This window comes from Schistocerca americana, chromosome 1 (genome assembly GCF_021461395.2).
Source record: "Schistocerca americana isolate TAMUIC-IGC-003095 chromosome 1, iqSchAmer2.1, whole genome shotgun sequence".
NCBI classification, from domain to species: Eukaryota; Metazoa; Arthropoda; class Insecta; order Orthoptera; family Acrididae; genus Schistocerca; species Schistocerca americana.
In genome coordinates this window covers 275,137,494-275,156,955 of record NC_060119.1, presented here as the reverse complement: position 1 = coordinate 275,156,955, position 19,462 = coordinate 275,137,494, and the positions used below count along the sequence as shown (strand labels likewise).

The window sequence follows — 19,462 nt, the reverse complement described above, 5'->3', positions numbered from 1 at the left end:
AGTTTCTCTTCAAATTGCAGTATGTATGACATCAGTACAATGTTGTGTACATCAGAGGATGTTGAAACGTTGTAGGTATGTTCATTAATCAATGTGCTGATGGAGTATCCTGAAAAAATTATAGTTCCAATTTCTGCCGCCAGGAAAAATATGGCACTCTAATCAGTCAAGATGTGTAATGTTTTCTGTTTTGACATCACTACACTGTTTGTCACTTGGAAACATGTTGATTTCTTTTGTGGAGTAACTGTTGGTGTAAAGGGTTAAGGAGGCTGACTTTTCTCTACAAGCTGCAGTGGCTACTGAGAAGAAAGATGTTGTATTACTGGTGAAGTTGTTTTATCAGAATGGCAGCAATAGCAGTGCAGCATTACGAAAATATTGCCAACAGGTTCTCCATATCAATAAACGGGCTACAGAATATGATCAAGAAATGTAAAGAAACAAGTAATTAAGTGGTACAGAAGGGAAAGGGAGGCAGCTGTTCGTGATGTTGCAATAGCTATAGCCAACCATGCAGCACATTCTGCAGCCAGAGCTTGAACTTTATCATGGAAATTTTCTCTCCCCTGGTCAACAGTTCAAAAGATTTTGTGGCACATTTTACACTGGTGTGTCTACAAGATTCAGAATGTGCGTCCAATGAAGCCCCAACGTAGGCTGTAATGCAGTGACCTTGCCCTTTGTTTCTTGGCACTTGTGGAAATGGATGACATGTGACCAGGAAATATTCTTTGGACTAAAGAGGCAAATTTTACTACGCACGGTGCTGAAAATGCACAGAATTGTCACATACAGAGTTCTGCTACCCCATATGTTACACAAGACATCCACTGCATGCAGCTTATGTGACTACATAGTGTGGTTCCACAAGCTCTTTCATTCTCGATTCATTTTCCTTCTAGGAGATAACGCCTCCCAGGCTCGTTAGGTTTACAGTGACATCTGGATGTTATAAATACCTCCTTAATCAACATGTGATTCCAGCTTTGCAAGAGCACAACTGCGTCCATGCCACTATTTTCATGCAAGCTGGGGTGACACTATGTCACTTGCAGGTGAAAGATTTGCTTCGAGAACCATTCAGCATTGACTGCATCGTCTCTAGGCAGTTTCAAGATATGTGGCCTTCCAGATCCCCCAATCTAAATACATGTGACGTATGGTTGTGGGGATAACTGAAATATCTTTTCTATCAGGGATGTATCTGAACTCTTGCTGATCTGAAGGAGAGCATATAATGACATGTCTCTCTGATTACACTGGATACACTGCTAGCAACTGTGGACCATCCTGTGTTACAGATGCAGTAAGTTGCTGACTTGGGCGACCATATTGAACACGTGTTGTAACTTCTGATCTTATCCCAATAAATGTGCCAGAACCATTTAATCATGTGTTTGGTTGTTCTTCTCCTTTCTGTGCACTCTCACTTGATTCTGACTGCTTACAGGGCCACATTTTCCCCTGGTGTCAGAAAGTGGAACTATTATTTTTTTTCAGCACACCCCACAATCACACCAATTAATGATCATACCTACAACGTTTCTGGGTGCTGCGATGTATAAAACCCACACTACAGCTCCTAGAACACCATCACTTTAATTAAGACCACCCAGTACCAGCAGAAGCAAAGCTCAGCATTCTAGCCCTAATGGGCCATTCGGAACATAACGACTGCCATGTGATCCTCTGCCACTGGCATAACTGTATTCAGTATGGGGGTGTATGGGCTCAGCATTACTCTCTGTTGGTCACTGGGGACTTAAATATTATGTTCTTGTTGTGTTCGTAGGGCAGGTCTTGCATGTGGATGCAATCCATGTGCCAAAACCTTAGGGATAACTACAGTATAAGGGTGGACCAGAATATTTTGTAGACGTGGTGGGTTGCGGGATAATACTTCGGGGAAAGGAGGATAGATTTTTGAGAAGTGTGTCCCTTATTTCAGAGCCTGGTGGAGTTTAGTTGAAGCTCTGACGAGAACAACTTAATCCACCGCCCACCTCCTCCCCTTTATTTAACTCCATTCTCTTCTGTTATATCTTGCCGCCGCCCCCCCCCCCCCCCCCCCCCCCCCCCCCCCCCCCCCCCCCCCCCCCCCGCGCGTTTTACCTCTAACCAACTCTACCACACCATTGTGCGTCGTGCGTCCACATAACACTTCCTGCGCTTGCAACAGGGCAGATGTGCTGGTGCTACATTCCTATCCTTCTCCCTTACTGCATTCCCCTCCCAGCCGTCACCCTGTTTTCCAACCATTCCACTTTTTTCTCCCATGACAATATCAGAAAGCTTAGCAATAATGTAAATCTAGTTCATAAGCCTGTTGACTGATCAATGCCTCAATGATTGGTTACTTGTGCTCATCCATTGTTTGTAATCATTATTAAAATTAAGATCACAAAGTATTTGATAATTGCCTCAATTAATAATAAGAATATTCCTGCATTTCTGTCAGGAATATTGTTGCAGAGGTAAATGACATTTCAAATTAGTGGCTGTTCTGTACGAAATGTGCATTTTTGGGTTGTTAATTAAATGTAGTGTGTACTAGATTATTGCTGCCAGTATTTAATTGTTCATTCAGCTCACAGCAGCAATTTTTGACAGTGCCGCTGTCTGTTAATGTGTATGTCTCTCTCAATATCAGAATATAAAACACACACACACACAAACACACACACACACACACACACACACACACACACACACACACACACCTGATCACAGTCTCTGCTTGCCAGGCTTCTGATGAAGGCCTGTTTGGCCAAAATCTTTGTTTGACAGTATTTTTTTGTGCTTATTTGTGACTCAGCATCTTCGCTATATGTTGAGTAGTGACTGTCATTTTTGTAATAGTGTAAGAAACAAAACACATGTAGTTTGTGTGACGCACCTCAAGTAGAATACTTCAAAGTGGTCATCAACTTAAAGAATTGTTCAGTAATGATAGAAGCAGAAGAAATGAATTAAAATTGAAACTCACCTGTCTCAAGGAAAATGTAATTTAATTGGATTAAAGAATTGTGTAAACACTATGCATAATATTAAACTTTCATGCAAACTTATCTAGTCAACTGTTGGTATGAGGCTAGTATGTTTTGTGACACATAGTAGGCTGTGTGAGCCAGATTACTGTCAGTAGGAGAGAACTTCATGAAGCGTTTTAATAGAGGGTTCTAGTTGCAGAACAGTTCCAAATAATTTTGTGTATGGATCACCCTGAGTTGTTTGTAGTAAAAGTTACCTTATTCAACCTTAACAGTTGCTTTCATGTATTTTCCTCCTGCTGTAGTCACGTTAAGCAGTGCCACTAATTTTGTCACCGAATTTCATCTCCATATGCGGAAGATTGAGGGTTGTAAGAGTGACTCACTGTGAGATAACATAACCATGATTTAAAGAACTCTTCTGTATTTAACTTTCTCGTAACTGTTACAACATAGAGTGAACAGATCGCTTGTTACAGTTTGCTTGTAGCTAGCCTCTACGTGATACTCCATGTATAGGTGGTGAGTCAATAAGTAAGCCCGAGATCATTTTGATAACCTTCTTTTGTTCCGGTGCGAAACCACTGTCAACCAGACCACGTCTTCCTTGGAGTGCACAGCATCCCCAAGTCACGACAGTAAAGTGTAAACAATTTCTCCATCGCAAATCGTGTCTTGTTAATGCATTTTTGTCTTCATATTTTCACATAAATCAGAAAATTGCACACGCAGTCTGCAGTTCACTACTTAATAGGTACTAAGATATTTTTTAGGTGCCACAAACATATTTCGTCAGCCTAAGGGGATAATAGCAGAACATGTTATTCTAGAAAATTTTGTGTTACGTACACTCCAACCAAATTCAGCATTGGACTACCACATTAATGAGAATACGTGTAAGAAATAATAATGGCTTCTCTTTTTATAATTTTGTGAAACTGGGTTAGTAAACTTTCATACATGTCTTTGATATGTGTAGTGAAAATTTAAAGTTGTTTCAAGAAATATTTAAATTAATTAATTAAGTTAATGATTTTTATCTACTCACATTTTTTTTTAATGCAGGTCTGTAATGTGGATTACAGCTCTGTGCGGGTGTGTGCGTGTACATGCATGCATGCGCATATGTGCTACAGTGCGGTTTTTCCTGATATCACTGTATTGTGTTTTTAAAAGTACCACTAGAGAAAAAAGGTTATATTTAAGTATTTGTTAGCTGTGATCTGACACTGAATTCGCTGAATTTGGTGTATTTAATTCCATTATGTATATGAAGCATTGTAGGGAGTTGTGTTGGTAGTGGATACAAAATACATGTATTCAGAATTCCCCTCCCTACCCAGTGTTCTTTTACAGAGTGAAAGAAATGTGAAATATATGCATGTAATCTCTTTTTACAGGGTGCATCTAGTCCAGAGCCATCAACAGTTTATGTTGACCTACGAGCACTAAGAAATGATAGGGTCTCTCTAGTAGAGAGAGGGAGTCCTCATTCCCTGTGCTTGATGGAATCGGGTAAACTGTTGCCTGGAGTAAAAGTGATAATTGCCAACCCAGAAACAAAGGGTCAGTGTGGTGATTCCCATCTTGGAGAGGTAAGTATAATATACACGCTGATGAGAAAATAATAGAAAAAACATGCCTTACGACAATTTTCTGTTGACAATATAATATTCAGTGGCCAAAATTTTTGCGTTTTCTGTAATGATCTCTAATTTATTGTACAGTACTTTCATATTCTATGAAACAAAAATGTAAATGGATCGCATAATAGTGATGTGATAAAAACTACACAAATAAAATGTCTGATACCTAATAAAAATGAACAGCAACATTGATACACTGGTTCTTACATACATTTCTTTTTTGGAGTGATTATTAATTACAGAAACCATAGTATGGTTGGTGAACATGTCACATGACATTCTTGTAGTAGACAAACAAAAACCAGAAGAAAGTGGTAGATGCTGTCCTTGATGATAAGTGTTGTCACTATTAATGGCTGCAGCTGCTTTGTGCTCCTACTATTAAGACATGTTGATCACACTTTATTACATACAGGAATCTGTGAAAACGGTTTGTACATTTTTGTTTTCGTTAAAGAGTCACATTAATTCTAAATGAACTGCAGTGTTAAGCAACATAAAATTATCACTTACAAAGCCATAGTGCAGAAAGTGGAATAGATGGCTGTAAATCAAATGTAATTTTTAGGGATTCACTGTAATTGTATTTAATACAATACAGGTTTCAGCCTATCAATCAAAAATAGAGATTAAAAAGGCACAGGTTTGTTCTTATGGCATAATTTTTGGTACAGTCACCATGTTCAACACGAGAGGTGAAAATTTATAAGAAAGGGGTGATTATATGCAAAACAGTTTCTTACTTTGTGCAATACACAGCAGAAATAATTGATTTGAGCTCATTCTGGTTAAGATGTAACAGTATAGATTAAATGTTTTATTATCTGATGCCTTTGACTTTAATGTAATCACTATTCAAAATTTGTTCTTGTTCATTCATGAAATAATGTAAACAGCCTTTTTGTGTGTTCTTCAAACTTTAGGTCATTTGCGCACTTCGCTTCCAGTGTGCAACGTGAATTTCTTTATAGATGACACTGTCCATAAAAATCTGAAAGTATATGTTGAAAAATTCAGTCATTGTTAATTTCTGTAACATATTTCTATCAAGTCATCAATGTGATTTTTTATGTGATGTATCTGGCAGATACAGCAGCTGATATTAAAACCATGAAAATCTCTTACTCACTAAAACTTGTGAATAAAAGCTGGTAGAAACACTAACTTTAAGATACATAAGTTCTTTCATTTCTGAAAAGAGGGGACAAATTTCAATGGAAAATGGCAAGACAAGGATTAGAAAGTACTACCACCAGACCACAAGTTTAAAGAGAAACAAACAGAACTGTGCTGTTGTTTATTAAAATTGAAATTCGTCCTGCATTTGCTTGATTGTAAATTCATTTTCAAGGCCCTTCTCTTTCTAAGTATATTAGTTGATGATTAAAATTTGGTAATAAAGAAATACAAATAATGAGGAGAATTTTTTTATAAAAGTGTTTTTTATTTAATTCCTTATTCCAGAATTTTGTTATGTTATAGATTTGGGTGCAGTCCAGCCACAATGCAAGTGGGTACTTCACAATTTATGGAGATGAGAGCGACTACGCAGACCATTTCAATGCTCGTTTGGTGACAGGCACCACAGGGGAGACATATGCCCGTACTGGATATCTCGGCTTCCTAAGGAGAACAGAGTGCACTGGTCAGCAGCAGACAAGCACAGTGATCGGAAGCAGTATCGGAGAACAGACCTCAGCAGTGTTGGGCGCAGGAGGTGAGGGCTGTGACTCCCCTGCTCCTACACAGCCCCTGCTGGATGCTCCAGGTGCAGTGACACCCACTTAGCATGGGCACGCGCGTGCAGTCGCAGTTGCAGCACAAATCAAGATGGTTTAACACATCTGCTATTTATGCAGCAGTCTTGTCTCTGTGAATCAAACTCTAAGGTGAAGGAGAGGAGTTTGCTGTCATGTCTTCCTCACCGTGTTATACTGAACGAGTCGAAATCTTTATATGTTTCATGTATTAAGCTGTTTTGTTTTATACTTTAGTAGTTCTTTATCTACTAGTATTTCACTGCGTGTTAGCAAGCAGACTGGCCAGAAATTATGAAACAAAACTCATTGTTATAATTATCCTTGTATTTGCGTAAGACAGATTATTGAGGATTGCACTCTTGAAAAACAAAATTGTGTGGTTGTGTTCACCCCAACAAGTATAAGCACAGTTTTGTCCTCCTCAGTGAGTGTTTATGTAGTTCCTTTTTGGATTACATTTTTCTATGAGGAGCGTTTGAAAAGTCCGTGCAAAGTCCGAGAGATGGCACCACCGGCACGTATCGAGGTCATGTTCAGCTAGTAGCATGTTTGGAAAGAACACACACCAAGTTTCAGCCATATTGGTCTACTTCTTTGTGTTTGGCATTCGTCGAATCGAGGAAGTCAAGTGATTGTCAAAAAAGGGCCGAAAACGAATTTCGTGTGGTGATTAAATATTACTTTATGAAAGGTAAAATGCGTCAGGAGACTAAAGAGAAGCTTGATAAACATTACGGTGACTCTGCACCTTTGATTAGAACAGTTTATAAGTGGTTTCAAAATTTTCAAGTGGCCATGTGGGCATAAGTAATGCTGACCATTCTGGATGCCCTGTGGAGGTTAGGACTCCAGAAATCATTGATCAAATCCATGATATGGTGATGGATGGCAGAAGAGTTAAGGTGCGTGAGATTGCTAGTGCTGCGGGCATCTCAAATGAATGGGTACATAATATTTTGCATAAACATTTGGACATGAGAAAGCTATCGGCAAGATGTATTCCGTGATTGCTCATGCTTGACCAAAAACGGAATCATGTGAAGTGCTGCAAGGAAGGTTTGCAACTGTTCAGGAAGAATCATCAGGACTTTAAGCATCGTTTCGTCACTGTGGATGAAACATGGATACATTACTATACACCTGAGACCAAACAACAGTCTAAACAATGTGGTACCAAAGGAGAATCTGCACCAAAAAACTGAAGACCATTCCTTCGGCCGGAAAGGTTATGGCAACTGTCTTTTGGGATTTGCAAGGGATAATCCTCGTCAACTTTCTGGAAAAGAGTAAAACTATCACAGGTGCATATTATTCTTCGTTATTGGACCGTTTGAATACCGAGCTGCAAGAAAAATGCTGGTGATTGGACCGCAGAAAAGTCCTTTTCCATTACGACAATGCACCAGCACACACCTCAGCAGTTGCGGTTGCAAAATTAATGGAAATAGGATTCCAACTCGTTTCACATCCCCCCTGTTCTCCAGACTTGGCTCCCTCGGACCACTATTTGTTCCCTAATCTGAAGACATGGCTGGCGGGACAAAGATTTTATTCAAACGAGGAGGTGATTGCAGCAACTAATAGCTGTTTTGCAGACTAGGACAATTCCTATTATTCGGAAGGGATCAATCAATTGGAAGAGCATTGGACGAAGTGTATAAGTCAAAAGGAGACTGTGTCGAAAAATAAAAAAGTTAACCACAAACATGTAAGTAGTTTTTATTTTTGCACAGACTTTTCAAATGCCCCTTGTATATCTGTCACTGTGTATTTCAGCTAAAGATCTACAACAAATGCGCCAACCCAGTAGTGTTGTGGACCTGCTCTGTGACTTGTGAGATACGTTGTTAGAGCACTTCCTAAATCTTATTGTACCTTTATGATATTTGCAACTTTTTTTTTAGCAGTTTGGTTTCCTGGCTGTGTCATTGTACTTTCCAGAGCATTAATAACACAAAGTGCAGTGAAGTACGCTGGAAATTATTTTGCGTAACAAGAAACCAGGGAGAAATGTTGACAAGTAAGAGGCAAACATTGCCAGTAACACAAAAGATGTAATGAGACAATGAGAGATAGCAAGAAGCTTAATAACCTATCTCACAAAACTCTGAGTGGGTTCATTACAAAAACAGTGGCATGGTACATTTGCTAGATGGCAACTGGAATTGATAGTAATAGAAGCACCAAAATGTAATACAGATTGGTTTTTCTAACACATTTTAGGTGACCCACTTGGACTACATTGACATCTGATGTGACATTCAACAACGTACCAACTGAAAAATGAAGAATTGGGTAGCCGTGTTGTTCACACTAAAATCTGAAAACAATGTTTAATAATAATGATTATAGGATGAAAGAAACTAACTTGTTCCAGATAAGATCAATGCCCCCAGTTGAGTGACATATTGTTCATATGTCTTGCTATCATCATATCATCAGAACGTTGTTTGTATTCTGTCCAGGGCTTCTTATTATTGTATTAAAGTGTGCAGAAATTATTGCGATATTTCTGTAGGCTGATATGATTTTATTTTATTTGATATTTCATTTCTCTTCCCTGACGTCCTCCCCCCCCCCCCCCCCCCCCCAAATCCTCCGCGCCACCCCTGCTGCCCTTACGGCTGCAAGAACTAACATCCTCCAGAATATGATTTTACTACTACTAAATGCCACACAATTTGAGACATGAAAACTTCATTTAAATAATAATGAAACAAATTCTGTGAAACTGTTTTTAATGAAATCACAAGTTTAACATTTTGCCCTATTCTCAGGTACAAATGTCATGAATCTGGAGACAGTAGTTGACTTACACTGGTTTTACACTTCACATGTTTTGATAATTGGTGCTTGCCAGTGTTTGTTATGATATGTGTCCAATGTAGAAATAGTTACCAATTTTGCCTGAAAGGAAACAATAAATTTAGCTTAAATGTGCATGAGACTCAACTGTTAATATTGGAAACTAACTAGTCATTGTCAGAAGTTTCAGATAAAACAGTATAATGGAGAAAAGAAATCTATCTTCTATAACTAATGGTTTCCAGACATGCTAATTTTTGTAATCATTTGTTTGTCGCTGCTTTGTTAGAATTAGGTGTGCACCAAACCTCTCCCTCTTTCAGTCTTCTTCTTTTCCCTGGTGTTTCCCCATCTAATGTGGGATACAATTTTTCAATGTTTGGCAGATTTTATTTTTTATTATTTAACTTTGTAACCAGATGTCCTTCCTGATGGCACTGGCATCAAGGTAATCTATGGGAGGGAAGTTGTGTGCATCATGTGTCAATGAATAGTGTAAACCTTGTTCTGAATAGTGTAAACCTTGTTCTGTGTTTTATCATATTCCATCTGTTTGTGTATCATATTCTCTGAAGTGGAATTGGGGACAAGCCTAGCATCTAAGAAGTGCAAGTAGGCTGGCCTATATAGCAGCCCACCATTTGATCAGGGTTGGGCTCACCACCTTGTCTTGTAAGCTAACACACTGCATATTATTCTATACAGGCAGATCTCACCAAACACACTTCTCACTACCGACTCTTATTTGCCTACCTACTCTTATTTGCCTACCTACTCTTATTTGCCTTATGTCGCTTCTTATCTCAGTCTTCTTGTAAAGGTTTTTTCCGTAGATCAGATTTTCTTGAGCATGATGTAGCGCAGTATCCATCTACATTGTTCATGGTGAATGTGCACATCCAGAATGTGCAGGTTTTGAAGTTGTGGACAGAAAATAATGGTTTTAGGACATCGGTTAGTCAGCATTACGGTATGTACTTTCGAAAAACATTAGGTTTTTGTTACCCTAGGTGCCTTACTTCTGTTACTGATGAATCCAAGAAACTGTTGAGAACTTGTTGATATTAAATAGATTTTAAATATTCATTTTTGTACATTTGCACAATCTCCATTAACTGTGCCTATTATTGAAGAAGAGCATTTTAAATAGGATTTATTTACATTTTGTTTGGCTGCTGCTAAATATATTTCTCTAACATGTGTTACAACCATCTTGATTATGTGATAAATGGTATGGTGATTCATTTTGTACATACATTTGATGTTAGAACATGCTATGCAACATTTTGAATTTTTTTAGTGTGCTCTTTCCTTTTTAATTAAATATTCTGCACAATTCAGTTTCAGTGTTGGCCTTTAATGAAACATTGATGTTTTGCAGCTTTATATTGCTATGCTTTCCATCTGCAGGAAAATTTATTTCACAACTAGAATAGTTCAACAATTTTGTATTTTATACATGGTTATAAAAGTGACGTTTAATATAAAGCATGGCCTTCAGTAGTTTATGTGCTGTTGCTGTCTTGTAGCTGATTGAATGGAGCAATAGGCTTATTCTTAATCTGAATATTTGCTACTGTTATCATGTATATGCTAATAATTAGTTTATCTATGCAGCATTTAAGTCATTTCTAAGTTCCATTTAGTAGTCCCTAATGCTCTAACTGGTGATATGAGCCTTACATATTGTCCTGAAACACTGAAATCATTAATTAATTGCATGAACTCTGTCCCCCTTCTCTTCTAAAATCTCTAAAATCATTTAGTGGAATTCATAGTGACTGTATCAAAAAAAATGTCATAGCTCAGTCCCTCTGGAAATTTGCCTTTTCTCTAGCCAAAATTCAATCAAAAACTTTTCTGCTGCCCCTTTGTGTATCCCTTATGATATAAATCGCTGTCTGTAACTTGCCACACATTCTTCCACAACAGTATTCATTTTTTCTCTTACCCAAAATCCCTATTCTTCACCACCCTGATCCTACATAATTTTACTACCAGAGCAGAACATTAATGAATCACCTCTTCGCATTTCACAAGAGCCTTTTACCCTGTAATGACTGAGACCCTTGCTCTCAAATAGCCGGAAGCGTATGAATCTTTTGTTCACTGAACTCCCCGCCCCCCTCCCCCTCACGTGCACATGCACACACAAGTTCTTGAACTATAGATTAAAATAATAATGAACTGAAATGTATGACAAATACCAAAAACTATGCAAAACTTCTCATTGTGTAAATGTAATGCACTGACTGGTTCCCAAGAGAATTAAGGGGAATTACAGCAATTACCCATTCACACATGCTGTATGAAGGCTAAATGATGGCCTGATAGCTTGCTGCTGGTATGTTTGATTTTATCACCAAGTCTCCTTAGTGTTACATATGAAGTAACAGAAAATCAACAATTTAAGTCACACTAGATGTTCATAGCTACATTTTTGTACCCTCCAACCCTTTTACAGAAGCTCGAAATTTAGCGCAGACTTCATTGCGAGATGCCTATAACAGTTTCCACAACGAAACTTTTGTCTCGAAACCTGGCAGAATGGAGTTACTATTGAAGACAGTGCTGCCAAAGCAGAGTTACTAAACACAGCCTTCCGAAATGCCTTCACAAAAGAAGACGAAGTAAATATTCCAGAATTTGAATCGAGAACAGCTGCCAACATGAGTAACGTAGAAGTAAATATCCTCGGAGTAGTGAAGCAACTTAAATAACATATTAAAAGCAAGTCTTCTGGTCCAGACTGTATACCAATTAGGTTCCTTTCAGAGTATGTTGACGCATTAGCTCCATACTTAACAATCATTTACAACCGTTCTCTCGACGAAAGATCCATGCTCAAAGACTGGAAAGTTGCACAGGTCACACCAATATTCAAGAAAGGTAGTAGGAGTAATCCACTAAAATACAGGCCCATATTGTTAACATTGATATGCAGCAGAATTTTAAAACATATATAGTGTTCGAGTATTATGAATTACCTCGAAGAAAACGGTCTATTGACACAGTGTCATCATGGGTTTAGAAAACATCATTCCTGTGAAACACAACTATCTCTTTATTAACATGAAGTGTTGAGTGCTATTGACAAGAGATTTCGGATTGATTCCATATTTCTGGATTTCCGGAAGGCTTTTGACTCTGTACCACACAAGCATCTCGTAGTGAAATTGCGTGCTTATGGAATATCATCTCAGTTAAGTGACTGCATTTGTGGTTTCCTGTCACAGACGTCACAGTTCGTAGTAATTGATGGAAAGTCATCGAGTAAAACAGAAGTGATTTCTGGCGTTCCCCAAGGTAGTGTTACAGGTCCTTTGCTGTTCCTTATCTATATAAACGATTTGGGAGACAATCTGAGCAACCATCTTTGGTTGTTTTCAGATGATGCTGCCGTTTATCAACTAATAATGTCATCAGAAGACCAAAACAAACTGCAAAATGAATTAGAAGAGATATTTGACTGGTTTCAAAAGTGGCAGTTGACCCTAAATAACAAAAAGTGTGAGGTCATCCACATGATTGCTAAATGGAACTCGTTAAACTTCGGTTACATGATAAATCAGTCTAATCTAAAAGCCGTAAATTCAACTAAATACCTAGGTATTACGATTACGAACAACTTAAATTGGAAGGAACACACATAAAATGTTGTGGGGAAGGCTAACCAAAGACTGCGTTATTGGCAGGACAGTAAGAAAATGTAACAGACCTACTAAGGAGACTGCCTACACTACGCTTGTCCGTCCTCTTTTGGAATACTGCTGCACAGTGTGGGACCCTTACCAGATAGGACTGACGGAGTACATCAAAAAAGTTCAAAGAAAGGCACCATGTTTTGTATTATCGTGAAATATGAGAGAGAGTGTCACAGAAATGATACGGGATTTGGGCTGGAAATCATTAAAAGAAAGGCATTTGTCGTTGCAACAGAATCTTCTCGTGAAATTCCAATCACCAACTTTCTCCACCGAATGCAAAAATATTTTGTTGACACTGACCTATCACCACAATAAAATAAGGGAAATCAGAGCTCATACGGAAAGATATAGGTGTTCATTCTTTACGCGCACTATAGGAGATTGGAATAATAGAGAATTGTGAAGGTGGTTTGATGAACCCTCTGCCAGGCACTTAAATGTGATTTGTAGAGCATCTATGTAGATGTAGATGCAGAAAAAAGATAATTGTAAATGGCCCTTCTCAGGAGACACTAACATATATATTGTGCAGTCTCCTATTGGAGCGTAATGAGCATCACAACCTATGGAGTTGTTCTTTACAGATTCCAATTAGTGTAGCAACATTAAGGAATGGGTCATGTGAATGTGAAATTATGTTTCCTCATATCATTGACGTGTATTCCACTCAGGATTTTTCATTATTGTACAGACTTACTGGGTCACATGTTGTTGTTGTTGTTGTTGTGGTCTTCAGTCCTGAGACTGGTTTGATGCAGCTATCCATGCTACTCTAGGTCACATCTTACAAGATAGCATCTATATGATTGTCTTCATATAGTCTCTTTCGTAGGAACAAAGCGTCATTTGGTTTAAAAAGTCACTTTCAAGATCGTTGCCATTTTCCCATAAAGCTTTTTCATGTGAGTACAAATTTTTTTAGAATATTCTGCAGGAAACTGGTTTCAATATAACCATGCAAAATGGACTGCTTCTTGAGAGATCTGCTAGAGGTCGTGATTATGAGAAATACTGTGTAAAATTCATCAAGTCTAGGTGCTTTGCTTCTTTGTAGAGATTTCAGTTGCTTTTTGTACCTGCACACAAATATCTGTACATCTTCCAGCTTGGCATCCATGTGGCATTTGTCCAAAGGAATTATAGCTTTATTTTCCTAAGCTTTTCAAGTCAGTGGTCCCTTCTTCCGGCTGAAGGGTTAAGGAAAAGGAAGAAGGTGAAGGAAAAAGACTGGTGTGGTTTAGGAAATGGGGAGAATTCAGAAAAGTTACCTTGAACCATGGGAGGGGAGACTTACCGGACATGATGAAGCCAGAAGGGGGAGCCACTGGCTCTGAGGGCTTGCAAATTTCAATATCTGTGTGTGTGTGTGTGTGTGTGTGTGTGTGTGTGTGTGTGTTCTCCTGCCATTTTGTGAGCAGGTTTTGTATGTATCCATTTACTTTAATTTTCAGAAATTTATTATTTTCTTCATTGAGAGAGGTGTTTTGGAAGCTTTGTAAGTGAATAAGATGGGACTAAATGTCTTTATTACACACACACCAGTAAGATGCATGATCTTATCTCAGTTTAGTTTCCTCTAGGCTTCATTTACCAGAACATAGCAGGGGAATGGGTTTAGCTCACCATGCTTGTGCTGTGGATTATTATGAAAAATGCTGTTACTACTTGATTTAATTTATCGCTATTGCAAGAGTACTTCCTCGTGTGTGCACGTGTGTGCACGTGTGTGTGTGTGTGTGTGTGTGTGTGTGTGTGTGTGTGCATGGGTGTTTCCACTTTAATTTGCTAAAATGAAATGTCTTTTACAGAGTTACATGATGCTGTGTTTGTGGTTGGTGCACTTGACGAGACTATTATGTTAAGAGGAATGCGGTATCACCCTATAGACATAGAAAATAGTGTCATGCGATGCCATAAAAAGATTGCTGAATGGTAAGATACCTCTCTGATTCACTTTTCACAATTTTTTGTATGTTTGTAACTTCTGTAAGAGAAAGTAGTATCAGTTCATAAAATTTTTCAAGAGAATTTGCATGTTAATTTTTTTTTTTAACCAATCAAATTGTAATGAGACATACAGTTGTTTGATTTACAAGCATTTCTTTTCAGTTTTACATATAGTTAGGGATCACGTCCTAACCAGACTGCAGATATTTCAGATAACTTTCATTTTGGTTAAGAAATTGGTTTTAGAATCTGTGGGTTCCATCTTCAACTAATGCTAACTCTGTTTGTAGTATTTGATAAAAGGCACCTTACTGTAAGTGGTTCACAGACTTTTCAGTGTAGTGATGTTCTCCTTTCACTGAACGATGAGTGCCATTGTAACATTATTATGAAAAGGAAAGTTGCCACTCACCATATAGCGGAGATGCTGAGTCGCAGAGGCACAGCAAAAAGACTGTCACTAATAAAGCTTTCGGCCATTAAGGCCTTTGTCAACAATAGACGACAGACACACACACACACACACACACACACACACACACACACACACAAAATTGCGTACATTATTGCAGTCTCAGACAACTAAATTTGAGTGTGGTTTCAGTCGCCTGAGACTGCAGACATGTACGAGTGACTGTGTGTGTGTGTGTGTGTGTGTGTGTGTGTGTGTGTGTGTGTAGGTCTTAATGGCTGAAAGCTTTATTTGTGACTGTCTTTTCATTGTGCCTTTCTGTGACTCACCATCTCCACAGTATGGTGAGTGGCAACTTTCCATTTCATAATCCTGGGTTTTCCATTTTTTGACCACTGTAAGAGTATGTTTTTGGGAGTCTACAAAGTCAGCATTACCAGTGTATGAAATCACTAGTTTCTGATATTATTCAATTAGTCAAAATAAAAATTATTCATGACATGTGGAGTTGTATCAGCATACTAATTTTACATCTAAATCACGCTCAGCAACAGATCTGTGATATTTTCAAATCTGGGCAAAAGCTTGGTAGTGCCACCCCACCCCCAAATCGTTTGAGATAGGCCATCAAAAATTTAAAAAAAAATCAATTTTTCAAAAATATGTTCATTTTGTAGTGCACATCTTTCTGAAGTGTTTGATATACAAAACATACATGTTTGAGGAAATAGAAGACATGTTATTTCATCTTAAATGTGCCAAAGCGCAGTGCCATGCCTCTTCGCACAGCATTCTTCTATCGCGCATAACTGTACTTTGGCTCTGTGGCATTCACGTATGTATATTTTGTAATGGAAGCCACCAAAACTATATTGAGGACAATGGAATTTAAAATGTCCTGAGGAGTGAGGCAAGCAACACAGTACACATTACATCAGTCCTTAGGACCCGGCATTCTTTTCTCTTTAATCTTGCTACAGCTTTACACAGCATGATTTCCTTTCTGCAAAAGAGTCAATTACCTCATCAAAGTTCATCAAATGTTGTGATATATGAAAAATCAAAATTTAATTATGTAGTACTGATAAAGCTGCTAATACGAATAGTACACAAGACTGGTGTGGTTTCTCGATTTGATTACATCTATTTTGTTACTGTTTGCTAGATAAAATGAAACAGATCTTTCTAATATTGCACCAGTTGTAACACACACCAAATAAGTGAAACTGTTTTTGCGCAAATTGTCTTTTTTATGTATCTCATTTACACAAACAACACGACAGAATATAATTCACGAAGTGCCATCAGTGCCTATGAGGCTTCCTACAAGCAAAAATTTTTATGTTAAGAAATAATTTTATGTTTCAATCAGACACTCCAGTCTCAAGCTTGAATCAAAAATTAGTAGTCCAAAATATTTATATAAATTTGGAATCATAATATTCTTCCATATAATTTGTGTGATTTCCCTGTTTCTTCTTCTTCTTCCTCCTCTTTCTAACAAACAATCTTGTCATCACTAATTCTGTAACTATATGTGCCACTGTCAAAACTTATTCTCTGGTTAACTTCACTAACCCCAACCCTACCAGAATCACTGGTTCAGTTACCCGCATTTATTCTCCGTTTTCCGTTTTCCATGCCATTCGGAGAACAGAATTTAGTCGCCTTCCAACCAGGGACTATACAATTGGCCCTTAGTAGTGTAGCCTTCTGGCAAAAATTTTATGTCAAAATTTCATTTTTTGGATACATCGAGAAGATGACATGTAATCTTTCTTACCTGTTATTTCTATAACTCATTTGTTTCCATTCTGGTAGACTGAATCTGTGGATTTTACTAATAATTATGACTATGCTGATCATTCGCACACCCAGCCAACCACATAAACAGAAATTGGTATTCACCTGTTTGGGCTCATATGGCTCAACTTGTATAGCCCCGTTTCCTTTTGTCTCCTGGTAAGTGTTTTTATTTATAGATGCGATGGGAATTTCCCCCAGCAGAGATATCATGTACACTATACACACATTCAAAAATCAACTTGTGATTCATTCAGAAATCATATGAATAATCAAACAGTGGAAAATACAGGATGGAATGTAACAATATTATGAAAAGGAAAGCTGCTACTCACCATATAGCAGTGATGCTGAGTCACAGATAGGCATAACAAAAAGTCTGTCACACGTAAAGCTTTCGGCGAGTGAGACCTTTGTCAAAAATAGATATCTCTCTCTCTCTCTCTCTCTCTCTCTCTCACTCACACACACACACACACACACACACACACACACACACACACACACACACACAGACACACGTGGTAATATCATATGAATAATCGATAGACCAATGTTTGCTGAATGCTAGGCGCTTTGTGCAACAAGGTTTGTTTGCTTCAAAAATATGAATTTGGCACCCTCTGCAATTGCTGTCCAAGGGTGATACCCCAGTTGGTCCCCCTCCACCCCCCTAGATCTGGGCCTGATCATACTTCTTATGTTACTGAAGTAACAACTTGCATTTAAAAAACTTCAATTTGTAAAAAACAAAACTTTAATTGAAACAACCATTAAAATTGAGAGCCAGTGCTCACTTTCAGGAAGCACAATGCCCAGTATATCCCACATAAGCAATCAAAATACAAACTATTCTTAGTTTTTGGAACTATAATGTAATTTAAGTAAAAAATCTACACATCAGTCAGCAGCAAGAGAACACACATACCAAGTTTTTAAAGTTTGCAAGCCATTGGAGTCAGTGTCTCCTTCTTCGGGCAGAAGGGTTGAAGTATAAGGAAGAGGGGTGAAGGAAAAGGACTGGTGAGATTTAGGAAAAGGGATGGACTCAAGAAAAATTGCCCAGAACCTCGGGTCAGGGGAGATCACCAGATGGGATGAGAAGGAAAGACAGTCAATCAGGTTTCGCCCTTTTTCCTTCCGCTTCAACCCCTTCTGCCAGAATGCCAGAAGGAGACACTGGCTCCAAAATCTTGCCTACTTTAATACCTGTGTGTGTATGTGTGTGTGTGTGTGTGTGTGTGTGTGTCTGTCATGTCATCTTGTCACCAAATAAAATATGTTTAATCCTGAAAGCTATGGGTTTTCTTCTTCTTCTTCTTTCATTTCACCCTACTTTGGGAAATGTTAAACCATCCCCCATTCCATTTACCATGCCGCGTGAATTGTTTTGAAGACATGTCACTTTATCTTTTTTTTGTCTGTGCAGAAATAAGCAGGGAGATAATGTAAAAATGTCATTTTTATTATGCTTGTTGAAAGCAATAAAATATTTAGATAGAAGCTGCCAGAATACAGCTTCAAAATATAATTTATATGAAAACAAGTTCATGTAATAAGTTTCTGATTATTACATGCATAATCTTAGTCATGTAGTACTTATAGTGGTAATTTTAGAAGTTTAAATGATCATTCATTGTAAATATTAAATAGCAACAATTTAATTAAAGAATTTCATTTTCAGTGCTGTATTCACATGGACAAATTTACTGGTGGTGGTGGTTGAACTGGATGGGAATGAAAATGAAGCTCTCGATCTTGTTCCTCTCGTTACAAATACTGTTCTGGAGGAACACCATCTTGTTGTCGGAGTAGTGGTTGTTGTTGATCCAGGTGTAGTGCCAATTAACTCCCGTGGAGAGAAACAGCGCATGCATCTTAGAGATGGCTTCCTTGCTGATCAACTAGACCCCATATATGTAGCATACAATATGTGATGAGGTTCAGTGGTCTGTAGACCATTCCTGTGGAACTGTGAGACTGGCCATACCTTGAGAAATTATTCAGTTGTTGTGTGCGTCACAATTAGTCTGTGTATTCAAGAATACTTGTCATGACGACAGATTTGAAGACATTAGAAGTGTGTGAAATATTTTGATGCCTAGTATGAATTTATAACAGAAACAGTGTGACATTGTATGTTGCCACTTTCCGGCAAAGGTGGCAGACATCGACTATATTGTGCCACTAATGTTGATTTCATGCGTAACTGAACTACCTAGAGAACCACTTTTGTACTTTTAATATTTGTGGTGGTTCTTTTAAAGTGTGTGATTCAAGCATCTGCTAAAGACTCTCAGTTGAGCAGCCTGTACGGTGCACTAATTTTGTGATTTTTTTGTGACAGTTGTGAGTTTATGGACAAGCTCAGAATCAACACTATCTACAG

General features: G+C 38.1%; 1 protein-coding gene across 1 annotated transcript in view; it reads left to right on the top strand.

The window, feature by feature from the left end:
- LOC124593688 (disco-interacting protein 2 homolog C) overlaps positions 1 to 19,259 on the top strand; it is a 624,780-nt gene extending 605,521 nt beyond the window's left edge. Inside the window, exons 24-27 of the mRNA XM_047131994.1 lie at positions 4,394 to 4,588; positions 6,122 to 6,407; positions 14,720 to 14,843; positions 18,758 to 19,259. Coding sequence (XP_046987950.1) covers positions 4,394 to 4,588; positions 6,122 to 6,407; positions 14,720 to 14,843; positions 18,758 to 19,010 — 858 coding nt within the window. The 3' untranslated portion in view covers positions 19,011 to 19,259. The remainder of the gene's footprint in view (positions 1 to 4,393; positions 4,589 to 6,121; positions 6,408 to 14,719; positions 14,844 to 18,757) is intronic.
- Positions 19,260 to 19,462: the final 203 nt, after the last annotated feature.